The sequence below is a fragment of the Ictalurus punctatus genome, chromosome 5 (genome assembly GCF_001660625.3).
Source record: "Ictalurus punctatus breed USDA103 chromosome 5, Coco_2.0, whole genome shotgun sequence".
NCBI lineage: Eukaryota > Metazoa > Chordata > Actinopteri > Siluriformes > Ictaluridae > Ictalurus > Ictalurus punctatus.
Window position 1 is genome coordinate 27,259,793 of NC_030420.2, and position 17,811 is coordinate 27,277,603.

The 17,811-nt window shown below is 38.8% G+C and overlaps 1 protein-coding gene across 1 annotated transcript; it reads right to left on the minus strand.

Annotated features, from left to right (window-relative positions):
* Nucleotides 1-2,974: 2,974 nt before the first annotated feature.
* si:dkey-72l14.3 (Glyco_hydro_56 domain-containing protein) lies at nt 2,975-6,996 on the minus strand. The gene is made up of 4 exons (XM_047155684.2): nt 6,440-6,996; nt 5,922-6,317; nt 5,656-5,745; nt 2,975-4,657 (listed from the first exon to the last, which is right to left on the minus strand). Exons 1-4 carry the CDS (start codon nt 6,938-6,940, stop codon nt 4,103-4,105), a joined length of 1,542 nt encoding a protein of 513 aa, XP_047011640.1. The 5' UTR covers nt 6,941-6,996; the 3' UTR covers nt 2,975-4,102.
* Nucleotides 6,997-17,811: the final 10,815 nt, after the last annotated feature.

The following is a 17,811-nucleotide window of genomic DNA, read 5'->3' on the forward strand; positions in this document are numbered from 1 at the left end:
TTTGTAAATGTTCGAGCCTGTTCATGGTATAGCTGATTTACTGTAGCCAACAGGACTCAAGAGAGTATTGTGAATCCATATACAGGAGATTTATTAACAACAGTCCATGAATTAATATGACCGACTCCGTAACCCACAGTAATATCAGAACCAAAGAGCAAATCCAGAGTAGTCAAATAAGATAGGCAAGCGACAAGCATGAAATCTTCCAGGCAGTGCATACATGATTTCTCTAAGTTTTTTTGTGTTTGTTGCAGCCAAAAATGCTTGATTTTACAACTTGAATTGGCAAAATTGTCTTTTGCCGTGATGTTTGTTGGTAAATAAGACCTTTTAGCTGTACTCATGTTCGACGCACTCGAGTCAAAGAGGGTTTGGCTAAATATGTGTTGTTATGATGTCACATGATGCGTCTTGGCCGAATCTCCCATTGTGTGTCTAGTCTTGGTCAGGTGGCATGAAGCACTACAGCTCAAACGATGGTACAATCTGAAGTGAGATGACAGACAAAACACTCATGGTGAACTTCAGCACATTCCTATCAGCTGACTACTGCTTCTGCCTTGTGCTGCTCTGCATTATAGTGTCTTAACTAGAGATGTGTGTGTGAATGAGTGTTTATTCTCTCTTGGCCTCTGACTTTAAGGCATTTGGAAGGCCACAAACTCCCAGTGAGAGCACAAACTTGTTATTAAGAGTTTAAATCTGAAAACATCATTGTGTTTCTTACATATTGTTGCCGACGGCACTGTTCATCATCCACTCACTTCAACTCAGTTCACTTCCTGAGAGCCTGTAATTAAACCTGACATTTATAACATTTTATAACAATTAGTATTTTGCCTTTGAAAGGGTGAGAGACTACAGTAAGCCTCTGCTTTTATAACCGCTGTTTATTGTTTACTATTGTTCAGTATCATTTCATGCTTTTTTGTGGTGGTGTAGCAGATGGTTCCGATTTGCTTTAAACATGGCTAGATCTGCGTGTCTGTCCTAGATTGACGATAAAACGAAGACTAAACATGAGATTAAGGGTTAGTTTGGACAGCTTGGACAGATGGACTGATAGAGGTGACGGGACCGGCTGACCGGATCTACAGCATTCTGTAAATCTGATGATGCACTTATCACCCATCAGCCACCAAATACGGGTTTTACACTAGATCACGCGTGTGTACATGCGTCAAAGAGGAGACGCTGGTTATTCATATGTGCAAATGTGTCCCTACACTTACTTTCTGTTAAGAAGAACAGCTGCACATAGAAGAAAGAACTAAAGTTTCAAGAAGTGGAAAATTACAATTCAGTTCTAACATTTAAAAAAAAAAAAAAAATGGTCACAATAATAGTGCAAAATTAAAAGTACATTTAGTTTCCCGGGTCGATAAACCCTTTTTATCTTTTAAATCAAATTCTATTGAGAGAGGGGTGGGTAAGTGTATGTGCATGCATATGGATTCTTCAGTTATGTGATATTTGTTTACACAAACACCTTTAGGGATGTTTTTATTGTGTGTAACCTTCATAAATCATGTCAAAACTTGTTTTCCTTCACAGAGCATTGCCCTTGTGTATCTTGCGCAGATGGAATTTTATGACCCATGACCGTTATCGTGTGATCACATGACTTTCATCTAGCTGAAATCTGCATTGCAGCCGTACACTAAGTTAAGCAAGGTCATAATATCCATTTTCACTATCCGTATAATACAGAACGGCATGCCAAGATTGTTTATTATTCCAACCAGTTCAGTTTTATTGCTCTTTAGTTCGGCTTCCCAGACCTAGCCATAGATTAAACTGCTCTTTTAAACTGGAATAACGCAATTAAATTGAAAATCATAATTCATCTCATCATTTGGAGTCCAAATGAGTAATGAAGTTACTCCAGGAGTATATCTGGGTGTAAACTAAAGGATTCACTTCAGTCTAATGCTGTTAAAGGTGGGAAATGGATTATTTGCAGTAGATCAGTAAATACGAAGACGATACAGTCGCACATACAGTAGCAGTGACAGTTGACGCTACATGATTTACGATTATGCTTTTATGCTTGCAAATATAAAGTAAAAGCAGCGATCTTCTTACTTTTGGTGCAAAAGCTCTCGTCTGTGAGCCGAAGAGAAAAACTTATATGACCTTGTCCTCAAATGTACATATCTTGGAGGTTTTTGACATGTGGCACCTTTCATCATGATGTAAATTATGTAAAATTGTTTTTTTTAAAAAAATGCTGGTTCCCTGATGCAGCACAAGCTACAAGTGTCTATGAATATGGAAATTTCCCAGGGGAAGCAGACTGTTTACATGGATGCCATATCCCCAAATGTCCTCCTGCACCATATTTTCACTCTCTCTCAGATATGAGAACTTGTTCTCGATTAATGTACAGTGTGTGCACTACTAAACAAAATCTTCAAGTTAAAACTCATGATTTACTACACTTGTCTCTGTGTGCTTTGTTTTAAAGAAGGCGGCATGGTGGGATTTTGTTTGATGACCGTGATGATGCTCAGACCATGCTTACAACCAGCAACCCTTAGACACCTGCACTACAACCAGGTTCATATTTGCACTGGGGTTCTAGTAGAGCTCATATTTAATGTATGAGCATTTCAAATGTTTATTTAACCAGTGTAAGTGTCCCTCTCGTCTGATCATCATCTGGATTGTTGGCTGGTCAGTGACTTTATTTTGGTCTTAAATGTATCTTCATGTTCTTTTACAATATCTGTTTTCCGTAATAAGTACAATTGCCATTGAAGTACTCCCACAAAAGGGCAAATAATGATTAAGGTTCTTAAATTGTTGTATGGTTCTTTTTAGATTTGTGCTCATCAGTGCTAAATTCATTTCAAACTGACATCCAGGCTTCTGCAGCTGATGTGTCTTTTGTCTTCAGTCATGTGGTGCTTTGAAATCTTTTGCGTAATATGTTTCCCAATAGTGATTTTTCATCCATTGTGTTTTTTTGTTTGTTTGTTTGTTTTTCTTTTGGGTTTTTTTGGCTATTAATTTAGCTGAATTTGAATTTCCATTCCACATAATATTATGATTCACTAATTCACAGTAGTACAAGTTTAGGCTAGTTTAATTTAGTTCAGGCCTTCATAGTCTGGAAGTAAATAATCTTACATTTTCTTTCATAATGCATTAATTATCTCTTCGGTCTACTTCTGGCATAATTTGAATCCTGTCCAGGAAAATGCCACTTTAACCTTTTAAGGCAAATTTCCATAGGAGTGGCGTGCACATTCGTATCTCAGTAAATTACATCAGAAATGTTAGACAAATGGTGTGAGACTACATTACTGAACCTTTATTTTATATTATCATAGTCACATGCCTACAGAAAATGAGTACTATTAATCAATTTAAATATTTACAAGCCCACGACAATGTCTTACAAAAAGCAGATTTAAATGGCCATTACTTACTGCTCACTGAGCAGAACAATAAGAAATTGTTGAGTTTTTCAGTGCATACCTGCATTTGTGTCTGTGTTTTGTCTTTAACACACACTGGCTTTCTTAGCAAGCTTGTCTTCTTAAAGGTCAAAGTTTGTGATGCTCTGCATCCTGATTGTCATAGCTGACTGGGGAGTCCAAGACAGTATAATTGAATGAAAAAGATGGCTTTCCTCAAACATACAGAAAAGGGCACCCAGTGTTGTCTTGTAAGTGCTGTCATCTTCTCTATGACGTTGCATAGGGAGCTGTTTGCTGGCTTTCTGCTTTCTTGCATCTCAGAGGAAGCATATGTTAGCCCTCATGTTCCTAGATTGGTAGCTGTCACGTGATCGAGGAGATCTAGGTAGGGGTGGGGATTTGTAATGGCTAAATTAGACAAAAAATGGCCAAAGAAAAGTTTGTAAAGCTGATGGATCTCAAGCTAGATGGACTAGCTAGATGTTCACTACTTTAAACTGACTATGCTGAGAATCCAGTTCACCTTCCCACAGTTTTGTCTCTGCTACCATTAAACAATATTAATTTCTCTTATGTTGTAGCTATCATTAGTGTTGATAGACAATTCAAGCTAAACAAATAAAATCAAGGCCAAATGGTTCCTTTTGTATGCCCCATCTGTCAGGAAGACAGATTTAGAAGTTAAAGTTTGTGAAGCTGAAGAATGTCGGAACACAGAGAAGTATGATGGTCACAAAGTGGGCGGGGCAGCCACTTTTTGACGGTTCTTGTTCAGCAGGCGTCATGGGAGCCACTGTCTCCTCACTTTGCCCAAATGTCTTCTCAATCCCTTCACTCTGACCATATGTGCCCACAATATGAATAGCAATATTGTTTGGCTTTATTGTGGGCAGTGACCTCTGACCACCACTCTCAATCCCAACTGACTCCTGATCAGCAGCTGCTCCTTCCAATGCCTCAAACCAATGGCAGTGAAAGTCCCGTCTCCACCCATCCAGGTAATACTGGGGGAGTTGCCCCGTTGCTCGGATGCCCTCTGCTCCCCGGCGTAGCAGCAGGAAGTGGGCAGGAGGAAGGTGCAGGTAGACAGGGTCTTCTGCTTTCTTGCGTACACAGCGGCCAAGGCCCTTGCAAAGTGACATGCTGCAAAGACGTGTTGCCATGGTTACGTTGACAGCATAGGGGCCAAGGACTTCTTGCACGTATGAGGTAAGATCAGAGCACAACTTCTGGTGGACAAAAGACATGCATATGTGAATTGGGTGTGGACAAATGACTAGGTATTTAAAAAAGTAGCTAATAACTGTAATATGAATAAATGTGGTAATATTGTATACAAGCTTAAACTATGAGTTTGGCAAACAATCAAATTTACACACTTTGTCATTAATTGCAAGTGTCACATCTTTGTGTCCAACTCTTTTGCAGTCTACAGGTGCATCTCATAATATCGTGGAAAAGTTCTTTTTTTTTTCTTTCCATAATTTAATTCAAAAAGTGGAACTTTCATATATTCTAGGTTCATTACCCATAAAGTTTAATACATCAAACCTTTTTTTTTTGTTTTAATTTTGATGATTATGGCTTACAGCTCATGGAAATCCAAAATATTTTTCTGTAAATATATGCCCACACACCATAAATATAGCCCTCAAACTATATTTTTATATATATTTATATATATATATATATATATATATATATATATATATATATATATATATATATATATATATATATATATATATATATATATATAAAATCACAAAAAACTCTGTACCATGAACGTAGCCATATTTGTTTAGGGACGTTTGGAGTACATGGGAAATTTTATTGACCAAGGTATTCCTTTAAATGATGAATGTGAATAGATGTACTCAGCAAAAACACTAAATTTTATACATTGTAACTCGTATGGAACGTGTACTTATAGTGATAGTAGTGTAAGCTAAAACTGATGTACTGATATAATGATTTGAATACTGCTAGAGTAAAGTGGTGTTTAAAATAGAACCTTGAAACTTGTCTTCCAGTCTATGGCTGGAGTTGAGACTCCCTGGAATAATGATGGGTGGATGGTTGGATGAATTGGTGGATGGTTGGATTGTGAGCTGATGGATTATGGGCTGACGGATTGATGGATGGTTGGATTGTGAGTTAATGGATAGATGGATTATGGGCTGATGGATGGATTGCTGACTAATGGAGCTGATGGATGAATGAATACCTGTGTTTTAGTAGTAAGGAATCTGTCCCAGATAATGACTCCTGCTGCACCCAGTGCAGCACTCTCTCCCACAGTATTCACCAAATTAGCCTGACACACATACACAGTGTACACAGTTATGTACACAATGGATACACACACAAAAACATATACACAATGTCAAAACATTCCCATCTACCATATACACAGTTACACAAAGAATTACAAAGTTACTTCTAATCATTGAAACAAAAAGCAGATGAATTAACTCCCACTTAAATTATTACCTCGGAGAGAAAGCTACTGGAAGAGATGTACATACTCTTGACCAGTGGAAAAACAGGAAGCTCAAATGTTGTCCCTGCTAGAGCTGCCACTCTTAATGCCTCTCTGATCTGATTGGATGCATACAGCCATGCACCCTTAGTTCCATCGGGGAGTTTCTCCAGTGCAAGGATGGGGTAAAGTGCATCACTTCGCTTCCATAGCCACATGAGCTCATCATTTAGTGCCATCTCTGCAGCAGGGCAGTGGCCCGTGTAATTGCCTAGCAGCATCTGATTGGGATCAGAGTTGTAGCAGCTTGGGTATGGAGCCATGCCCCACAGTCTCTGTGGGCGGAGTCTCTTGAGCTCTCTCAGGGTCTCCATGAGTATGAATTGGGCTGCTGCTTCAAAGTCCACCTAGCAGGAAATGACATCAGTATGTCGACATTCTGCTTAAGACAAATTGGGTACACCATTTCAATGATAAATATGGGAATAAGATGTAGTCCTATGTGTTTTATTTGTGGTAGCAGTTTCACCTGAGCCCATTTCTCCACCTCGTCTGTGCTCCAGCCTGGGAAAAAACCCCGGAGCAATGCTCGCGATGTCTGCAAATACTTCCGCTGATTCCCCAGGTTTCGGCTCCACTGTGGCTCCCACTCCTTCCACCTCAGCACTCCGAGGCCAGGCATTCCTGTCTGTGGCAAAGTTGCTGTAAGGTCCCCTTCCACTTTCTGAAGGTGGCGCTCCAGGCTGGTGTGCTGGGGCAGGCCGCCATTCACAGGCTCTCCCTCTGTATTGAAATATGGGTAAAGTCCCAGTGAGTCCTCATAAAATTCAGCAACACGTCCCTCCCACTCCATTCCGAAAGCTGACGGATCAGGGCGACCAAGACAGTCCTTGTTTGGTACGGCCCAAAGAATCAGGAAGGGCTGACCAGGCAGGAGAGGAGAGCGTGCTGGCCCACTCAGACATGGACAGGCGACAAAGAGGAGCAGAAGGAGAGGGAAAAGGGGGTTGGAGGTTCTTCTATGATCCATGGAGGTGATCGAGAATTGTCACCAAGCTCCTCATCCACACTCCCCCTCCAACTCCACCTGAGACAGAGAAAGGGTTATAACACACTCAGCTTGTGTTTCATGCTTGATTTTTGGTCCAAGTCTTTCTAGTATCTTTCAGTTTTTAAAAAACAACATTTACATCAGACTATTTACATTTACAGCATTTAGCAGATTACCTATCCTGAGGGACTAATAAGTGCGTTGTAGTCTCCAGCAAAAAATATACTGTATTCTAATGCTCATGGTCTAAGGAATACTATCAAGCTAAAACTCTGTTGGAAATTAGTACACTGAGGTAGCACAGCAACAGAAACACTACAAGTCACTGCTAATTTAAGTACTTGGTGAATAGGTTGACTCTTCAATCTTTATTCAAAGAAAACTAGTGACTCAGATGTTTGGACAACCAGGGGGAGCTCATTCTACCACCTGACAGAGAAAAGTTTTGATGCATGTCTACATCGAGGCATGGTGGTCGAGCCTGGTTTGTTGCTCAAATGGAACATGGTGCAGTGTGGTATGTGAATGGTGTCTTCAGGAAGGTGAGGGCCAGTCCATTTTTGGCTTTGTAAGCAAGCATAACTGTCTTCCATCTGATGCAGACAGCTACAGGAAGGCTTTTCACATTTTTGCAGCCCCTATCTGGAAAAACACTAAGGGTGCTCCCTAGAAACACAGTAAGCTGGGGAGCATAAACCGTTACTTTTCGGGACCTAGCTGTTAAACCATTCTAAGCTAGTCCAGGGTTTACTTTGAGATTATGTGAAATATACATATTATGGAGGTTTGCTTGTCCTGTTCTGTACCTGCAGAGAAAGAATAGCTTCTTTTGGCTGAAAAAGGTGAGAATCTGCAGGTGGATGGACCAGCACGTCTCAGACCTGCATGCTTTATTCACATTCGATATGGTCTTATCTGAAAGTTGGGAACATCTTCACTTGGATTTTCATCTAATAATTCTCAATAATGTCATGTGGAAATATTTAAAGCACAGGAGAAGGAGCAAAACACAGACCAATGAAGATATTTAGTGGTACCCTAATGAGATTAGTCAGTGCTGTTCACACTCGGAGGTCAAGACTACAAAGATGTCCACTTATGTTCTCGTGTTGGTTCCCAAGCTAGCAATAGAGGGCAGCAATGTGCCACACAAATTATTCCTGAAATTCTGTACTATACCTACAGTTGATGGTGTACATTTGGATATACAATATAAACTATGTTTTTGTAACAGCTTAGTAAAATTTAAATGTATCCAAATTGGTAAATGTTTGGTGGATAATTCAGACATTTAGTCACTTTTATTTCTCTGGCACATTAACGTCACTCCTACCAAACTAAATATCACCTTCTCTTTCAAAAAGTGTCTGAAACCATAGACAAATGACTAAATTTAGCACAAAAAAAGGTTGAACTTCTTGGTTTTTACTTGTTTTTTCGCCATTATTCGTAAACAATCTCACTCATTCGTATTACTCATGTTCACTAACCATTCTATCTTCATCAGGGTCACAGTGGATCCGGAGCTTATCCCAGGAACACTGAGTGCAAGATGGGATTCCAGTGTATTGCAGGTCCCCATGCACACACACACACACACACACACACACACACACACACACACACACACACATTCACTGAATACGGCAATTTAGAGTACCCAAACTACTTATCAGCAGGTTTTTGGGAAGTGGGAGGAAATTGAAGAATCAGAAGAAAACCACATGGATGCTAGTAGAACATGCAAAACTCTTCACAGAGAGTAACCCAAGATCAGGATCAAACTGGTGATCCTGCATCTGTGAGGTGACAACGCTACTGTCCCACCACAACAATAACAATGGAACCTGATCTCCTGCAAAATTTGTATGCATTTGAAATGATGAAATTTCACAAGTTGTTTATACAAATGCAGATGGAGCAAATTATACAACCAATAGAAATAAAACATCATCATTCATTCCGGAATGCAACGCAAGTCCTTTGTTGTGTACATAAGCATATACTCATTAACATCTAGGAGCTATTTAGCATAGTCAATCCATCTACCTGAATGTTTTTGGGAGAACCCAGAGGAAACCCTATTGTAAAAGTCATTGTAGAATTCATCATTTCATGAATGCCACATTTCTGGGCCATGTAAGATGCCTTTGCATAAAGAATTCACAGATCTGCATAATGCCACGAAGGTAAGTGTAGATATTTTTCTGCTTGTCAAACACGTCCTTTAAATCCCACTCTGACTGAGGAGAGGCCTACCTAAACTTCTGAGTTTAGAGCAGAGGACTGAAACTAAAAACCGTACAATATTGCTAAATTCGGCGCACAGAACCAAAGTTTTTATGCTGAAGTAAGTTTTTTAAATGTATGCCTGGAGGCTTAAGTCTTATGAGGAAACAGTTATAGAGCCAGCGCCTTTTCGTGCCAGCAAACCTAATGAACCGAGTGCAGTCGCTGAATGAGGAAGATATGTGAATTGGGAACAGGATTTGATCTCTGTGGGCCAAACATTGCCTCTGTGAGCTGTCATGGTTTTTCTCAGCCCATTTTAAACTTGGCAGCCAGACTCGCTTCTGTTGATGCTAGTGATAGTTTTAGGTCACTTCCCTCCTCTGCTATAAGGAAACAAAAAAAGCTAATACAAGCTCAGACTTAAACCTTTGAATTAGATTGACATCAGTTTACTGCACATTGTAAATTACAATCTTTTATTACAAAGCTCTCCATTTTCCATCACAAACTGACAGGATGACTTGCTATTTTTATTTATTTTTTGTTTACAATATTACCACACAGAATCCAGTCTTACTATATGAGTAATGTTTTTAGTGAAAATCCTGTAAGGAGGAGGATGGTGAAGGATGTTGCAAGGTTTGAAAGTCAAGCTTACCTCCATGTCAGTACTTGGCTCTGGAAAAGGAGTAGGATGATGATGATGGTGAGTGTGAAGGCTTCTGTAGTTAAATATGAGCAGATATCAGGAGAGAACATGTGAAGTACATATACAGATGGATGGATGGAAGAAGAGATAGAAGAGGTTGCCTCTTCTGCTCCTGCATAATCTGGGTAATAAGTAGGGTCATTGCATGTCACATGACCAGTCTGATTGTAATCCTATAATCCAGCAAATAGCCAAATGCACAGATCACACACATGCACATACTTGAATCTCTTTCTACCAAAAAAAACAACAAAAAACACAATATAAAATAACCCTTGAAAATTATGTTTGTCCTCGACAGCAGCAGCTCATGACCCAACTACATCTCAAAAACCACACAAAATACCTAAAACTAGTCTGTGACTAGCCTGAAAATGGAGACATGTTTTTTCTACTATTTCTCAGTCTCTCAGCATAGGAAACAAGGTCACTGTAGTGTGCACACATTTCTGACGTACAGACATTATCCACTCCTTAATCCGCTGTTCCCTCCCAGTATTTGCAATATACTGTATCTTACAATAGAAAAGGTTTTGTACGTCATCGACACAATATCTGTACCTACACTTTGTTTTTGTTTGCTGAAATATATTAGATTTAATTAGAATTATTTGCTACACTTAGGAATTTAGCCTCAATTTAAAAAAAAAAAATGCAAAAAACACTTTTTTTAATAGTAAACACTAAAATGTGTTTTCTTTGCAATCATATATAAATTGCTGTTTTTAATTGCCTTATTGTTTGTATGTATGTATGTATATTTTGAATATTTTGTATTTGTGTATGTATTTCACCTTTTACAGCCTCTTTAGACTTTTAGGTCTTTGTGTGTCCCTGTTAAGATTGGAGTACATGAAAATTCTGATATTAGTGGCCAGTCTCTATAAAGCTTTTTCTTTTAAAGGCTGAAAGACCGAAAAGATTTACTGGTGTACACTGACGATGATGTTGGGTTAATTTCCAGAAGTTAATGTTAGCTACACACAGTATTATTTAGCTACATTAATGCACGTCGATTTAAATACCCCACAGCGATGTGTGTATGTGAGAACAGAGTTGCAATTATCTGGTTACGGTCATCATAGAAATGGCTCAGATGAGCCAAGCCCACACAGCATTAAGGAACAAGGTAGGGTGAGCGAGTGTGTGTGTGGTAGGGCATGTCATGACTGATGTTATGTCGAAACAGGATGGACAGTGTGTGTGAGCGTGAACCACCCAGTTATGTGGCAAACATTGGTACACTTTAGGCACACATGATGCATTTTTATCTTGGATTTGTGGTACGGGTGATGATTGCAGAGCAGTACGGGAGATGGACGTGCGGTTTACCATCGCTGACTGATGCGAGCGCAGATTGGGCCCATACAAACAGGTACAGCTGATAAGACAAATGATTTGTACAATGAAGGTAAATGGGACTCTTTGTTGCAATATAACGTCTTCTGAATTGAGCCCTGTCACTGCAAATGGCCCATTTACTGATGAGCAGATCATCAAAGAATGTTTAAATGTTGTAGAACAAAAACTCACTCTCTCACTCATTCTGGTGAGACAAACACGTGTTTTTGCTGGGCATGTTACTCATAATCTCAGGGCAGTCTGCTTAAGAACCGAAAGAGAGTGTTTCTGATAGGATTTGTGTTTTATGGAGCTGAGTGTCATTTTGGGTTATTTTAGACCATCAACAACAGACAACAGAAATGTGAGAAACTCCAAGCAGAAAATGGCTTTATATATATATATATATATATATATATATATATATATATATATATATATATATATATATATATATATAATATAATTTTTTTTTTATATGTATATAAAATATATATATAATACACACACACACAATCTTTATTTTATTTTATTTTATTATTAAAAAGTTCTACTTTTTGTTGCTGCACTCCGAGACATTTTCTTCTGTCACATTTTAACCCATTTAAATTGTGGAATCATGGATTACAGCCTAGCTTTCACTAGTTTCTTCCAATTCTAAAGGACAGATGTATACCATTCGACCATGAGACTGGTCGATAAAAGGCTCAGCACCACCCTCTTGTGGAAACAACCATCACACCTGGAGCTAGGAAGCCACTTCTCTGCTGAATTGAACTCTTATGTATCAGGTGTAATGTTCACCACTATGATTATAGGTGCAGTATTTCCCAATTTAATGTATTCTTTTTTTTGGTCCAGCCGGGAGTTCTAAATTTGAGAAAATGTTCAGGATTCGGCTCTAGTTTCATTATGATGTGCTTATGGTCTAATACTGCATCATGTGTGCATATATTTGCATTGCTTTAACCCCGCTCTGTAATTCCCACCTTCTTGCACACCAACTGGGTGATTATAAAAGGCTTGCAGCAACTATTGACCTACTCCGAGAAGGTGAAGCACTGTTGTTTACAGCATCATTCAGTTGCTTGACAGCTATCCTGAGACGAAACAATGCCCATGGCCATTTAAGGTCATTTTTAATGTTATATTATCTCATTGCTTCGTATTACATGGCCATTCAAGTGTGTAAATTGTGGTAGAAGGTACAATCATGGATATTTTATTTTATTCTAACACAAACAGTAACCAGAGCTCAGGCTCGAACCAGGGACACTAGAGCTGTGCAGTTCTAACACTACCCACTGGACCACCATGCCAACCACAGACTCAGTTCTATACTAAGCAGAACATAAAACCTTTTCACAACATAGTGACCAGACTGTGACATAGACATAAAGAAAAATATAAGGTTATATGTGAGGTTATTGTCTCACACCTCCAGGGTTGGGAGTTTGAATCCCGCCAATCACTAGCCAGTTGTGGGAATCTGTGAGCTCATGTATGAGGAAGAGGGTGGATAGTGTTTTCTTCCTGGTGTTGTACGCTGCCATATGACACAGCATGAGCAGCAGTGTGAAAATATGTGGTTGGTTGGCTTCATATGTCTTGAAAAAAACCCTCTCTGGTTGGTAGCTGTCATATGATAGGAGAGCTGGTTGGTGGGTCGGAATTGACCGAGACCATTGTTGCTATAGAAACAATAACCTATTAGAAGGAACACATTAATCTAAATCATACAGCTGGAGCTATTGTTATAGAAAAAATGATCAACAACTTCTGACTAACCAGAATCGAGCATTCAACAGCACTGTGGTTAAAAAAATAACACTCATGGGTAACTTGTCAGTTGTATTTTCATGGATGGTGCAGCAGTAGGCAGTGGTGCTCAGTCATTCTGATGGTGAAACCAGTCAGTGTAGGTATTCCTAAATTGGATTACCCAGTGTTGGCATTTCTTTTTCTTTCCTTTTGCGAACAAACCCAGACATTGTTACTGCTTGTAAACTTTCAGTTTGTGGTTCTGTTTCACGCTGTCTGGAACATTGGGAATTGGTGTGAAAGTTCATGATGCAAAATAATAATCAGTCCTTCCAGGATTTTGTGATTTTGCGATCATAGATATTAACGTGAAATCGAGGAAACTCTGCAATATTCAGAGGAGCTTGCCATTTTTAAAAATTATCGCAGATGTTCTGCAAATTTGGGCCAAGACGCATCATGTGGCGTCATCACAACACACATTCATCCAAAGCCCTCTTAGATTCACGTGTCAAGTGTGAGTACGGCTAAAAGGTCTCATTTATCAACAAACTGCACTGCAAAACACCGGGCAAAACAATTTAGTGCGATCAAGTATTTTTGGCCGCAAAAAAAAAAAAAACTCTTCTGTGAAATTCTGCACCGACTGAATAATAATAATAATTGTGATGTTGAGTTGCTTCAAATTTGGTATGAATGGCTGTTTAAAGCTGTAGTTTTAAATGTGTCTTGTATTTGTATGTTTTAAATGGTTATTGCCCTTAGACCTCCATTATAAGTGAATTTCCTCCATTATAAGTCTTGTTTTATTGGCAGATAATTTAGCTTATTTTAAGGATTTATTACTAGAAAGAAGCTAAATTAGAATAAGAAAATCTAAAACTTGACATTAGTCAAAAAAAAAAAAGGCTAGAAATAGGTTTACTAATCTCATATTTGGTTTATTGTGATCCTATAAAAGGAAATACTACATAAATCTGACTACTTGCAAGATATTTTCACTTGCTAAGATGTCATTTTTTGTAGTGTATTCAGAAATGTTTATGGAAACCAAACCAGTGGTCATACAGTCAAACTTACTCACTACTATTGAAGTCCTGAATGTTTCCTTCACTCAGCCTTTGAACTGTACTGCTGCTAATCCCCATACTCCTCAGGTGGTTTGTGTGTGTGTGTGTGTGTGTGTGTGTGTGTGTGTGTGTGTGTGTGTGTGCGCGCGTGCATGCTGGGCCAGATGACAAAAGGAGAGTTTGGCATGAAACCGGAAAGAGTTACACAAAGCGCGAATGACAGAGTGAAGGGAACCATAGCGTCTGGAGGAGGTGGAGGGGGGATGCTTTGATCTGTCCCTTACTGGAAGAGGAGGAGCAGGTTCACAGGATAGAGAGAGAGAGAGAGAGAGAGAGAGAGCGCAACTACGGATTCCTTCATGATGTTGGTGGAGGGGGTGGTCAGGTGAATCAGCCTGGTTTGTGAACATCGACCATGGCGAGAGAGAGAGAGAGAGAGAGAGAGAGAGAGAGAGAGAGGTGAAGAGTGGAGGAGAAAACTGTGGAATTTCCAAATGAAAGAAGATTTTGGCTTTAATGCGATTAAAGGTTTCCATCTCACTGCATCTCTTGTGGACAATCATCTGAACTCTGAACAGTGTGTGTGTGTGTGTGTGTGAGCGAGAGAGAGAGAGAGAGAGAGAGAGAGAAAGAAAGAGAGAGAGAGAGAGAGAGAGAGATTTGAACTTGTTAAACCAAGTGTCAAAGTATGCATGAGTTCAGATAGAACTTACAAAGTTGTTAATTTCTGAATTCATCATTAAAACATGAGGAGATGATTGTGGTTCTACCTTCCCCGTGTGTGTGTGGGGGGGGGGGGGGGGGGCTGTGTGGGGGACTGGAGCAGCATATGGCCTTTGCTTTGAGGTTGTTGGTCATTGCTAATTATATGCTGATCTGCGCTCCTCTCCAGCTGCTCTGAGACAACTCCTCTCACATACTACACAACGCTGAGAGCAATTAATTACACTATATACAAGTGACCGAGCACAAGCTCCAGCAAGGGTTAATATATATTTTTGTAGTTTAGCCATTTTGTGTGTGTGTGTTTCTATGTTTCTATGTTTCATATCCCTTGCAGGGACCATCCAAATGTCCCCACAAGGATAGGAATGACTTTCAATGACGATTTCTTGAATATAGTAAAAGTTATCTATTATTTCTCATTATGAGATTATTTTACTGTATAATATATGACCATTAGACATATTTACTCATTTCATGCGCATAATTATTTTATTCTACTGGCATAATAAACATTTGAAATAAGCACAGTTGTCTGCTTTAATAAATAAGACATTTCAAACTTCAAACCTGAACTAGAAATAAGCCTAGTAATCTTCTATTAATTTAAAAACAATCTAATGAAGAAAAATGTTAGTTAGGTTTGCCTATATGCAAGACCTTTTGACTTGCTAAGATTTGTGGAGACATTTGTTTGGTTCCCACAAGAAAAAAAAACTGGGTTGGTTCTTTTGTGCTTTTTTGTTTTGTTTTCTTCTTCTTGTGTGTGTGGTTTTTTTTTTTAATGAAAACTACAGCTTTCATTTAAAACAAAACACCCAAAGTGTTTCCTTTTGGTTACTGAGGATACAGTTAGTGTTAGATTAAGGTGTATGCATAATTATGTCAATGGAAGGTCTTCACAAGATTGCGTCTCTCTAGATGTTTGGTTTGGTTCAGCTCGACTTGGTTGATGATTAGGGTGAATTGTTCTTGTTTCCTTTCCTTGCTGTGTAGCTCTTCCCTCCGAGGAAGACAGGAAAGGGTCAAGAAACGAAAACAAGGGCAGAAGGAGAGAACCAACGGATTTGCCAAATAAAACGTCCAAGCTCACTGAAGCATCACTTCAAAGCAGCCTCAGTGAATTCGCTCATTTGCCCAGTTGTGTTAGGACAACTGTGACCAGATCTGCATTTACACTGCAGTGATTATACTGAGAGTTAACCTAATACAAAACATTACAAACGTGCATCACACAGTTAAATGCTGATGTTTTCACGTAAACTCTCTGACTTCTCATACGACCATTTGTAAAGCACTGTACATTTTAACTGACTTTCATCCAGCAGTTTTATTTGTATTTACTCTGTTTATTTAATGAATTAAAATTTTTGTACAATTTGTATTTATTATGCTTACTATGATATCATTGACTGGAATTAGTTTTGTTGTGTTTTCTTTGGTGCGGGGGGGGGGGGGTATGGAGAGATGGAGCGTTCAAACCATGTACTCACATCTCCATTAAAATGTACTTCCTGTGCAGGAAGCATCAGTGATCTTTTATAGATGTCTTCTTGATTCCACCAAGTGCATTTTTTATTATTTCATAGAATTAGAATACATAGAATTATTACATAGAATTATTTCTACATCCTTAACTGTTAATCAGTTTCCTGGTCACAGTCTGAAAGATGTAGGTGTAAGGAATTAAGGAGCCATTAATTAGAGCTTTGGGATCTTGTCAGTCGTGGGTGTGGCCAGGCTGGCTTTTTTTAACTTCTAATATGAGATGGTAGCAAAAATAAATATGTTGTGCTGTGAATCTGTGTACGTCATCTTTGTTAGAAATGTATTATATACAGTCATGTAAAAAAAATAATAATAATAATAAGTACACTCCATGGAAATTGTTAGCTTTTTTTTTTGACATATTTGGACAAGCAGACATTTAATCATCTTTGAAACAGTGCTTATTAATGAAATTGATCAACTTGAACAAAACCACAAGGAAAATTAGCTTTTTAAATCATTTATTCAACAGAAATATCAATAGATATTCTTCTATGGAAAAAGAAAGTACACTCTTGGTTTCAGAAGCTAGTTTTTCCCCTTTCCATTTCTTCTTTTTGAGCCATTCCATGGTGGATTTGCACGTGCGTTTAGAATCATTATCTTGTTGAAAGGTTCACTTTCAGTTCAACTTAGACCTTCGGACAGATGGCCTCACATTATCTTTAAGCACTCTTTGATGTGGTGCAGAATTCATAGTTGAATCAATGAGTCCAGTCTCTGAGGCAGTGAAGCAACCCCAAACCATAACATTCCCACCACCATGCTTCACAGTTGGTGTGAGGTGCTTCTCCTGAAAAGCTGTCTTTGGTCTTTGCCAAACATGTCTCAGAGCACACTATTCCAAAAGGCCTGGTCTTTGCCTATACCCTCACTGGCAAACTGTAGTCTTGCTCTAATGTTCTTTTTAGACAGCAAATTCTTTTTCCTGGCACACCTCCCATGCAGGTCAAATTTGTGCAATCTTTTTCTGATTGTAGAAGCATCACATCCTGTGATGAAATTTTATGGTTCTTGGAGAATTATTTTTGCATCAGATGGTCTGCTCTTGGGCTGAATTTGCCGGGACGGTCAGTCCTGGATAAATTTGCAGTCGTTTGAAATCTGTGCCACTTGTAGAATATTTTCCAGTGGAATGACTTATTTCAAATAATTTGGAGATCGTTTTAAATCCCTTGCCAGACTCATAGGAATCCATAACCTTTTTTTTCTGAAGGCCTTATAGAACTAGGCCCTGTTTCAAAGAGGATCAAATTTACCATTTCCATGGGGTGCACTTATTTTTTTCACATGACTGTACATAGTGCTTTCTATGACACTGATTTCTGTTCAGTGTTTAAGTTCCAAATACGATTGAATGAAGACTAAATGTAGCTTGGTCTTTTCCCACAGTCAAGCTCCAAAATCTAGTGGATAGCCTTCCCAGAAGAATGGAGCTTATTATAACAGCAAAAAGGGGAATAAAT

What these genes read in the sequence shown, in the direction of transcription:
- si:dkey-72l14.3 (XM_047155684.2), bottom strand. Translation starts at nt 6,940, where the DNA reads ATGGATCATAGAAGAACCTCCAACCCCCTTTTCCCTCTCCTTCTGCTC. An exon ending in AGGTGGAGAAATGGGCTCAG is followed by an intron (nt 6,318 to 6,439) that starts GTGAAACTGCTA and finishes ATTTCCTGCTAG; the next exon opens with GTGGACTTTGAAGCAGCAGC. An exon ending in TCCTTACTACTAAAACACAG is followed by an intron (nt 4,658 to 5,655) that starts GTATTCATTCAT and finishes TTTGTCCACCAG; the next exon opens with AAGTTGTGCTCTGATCTTAC.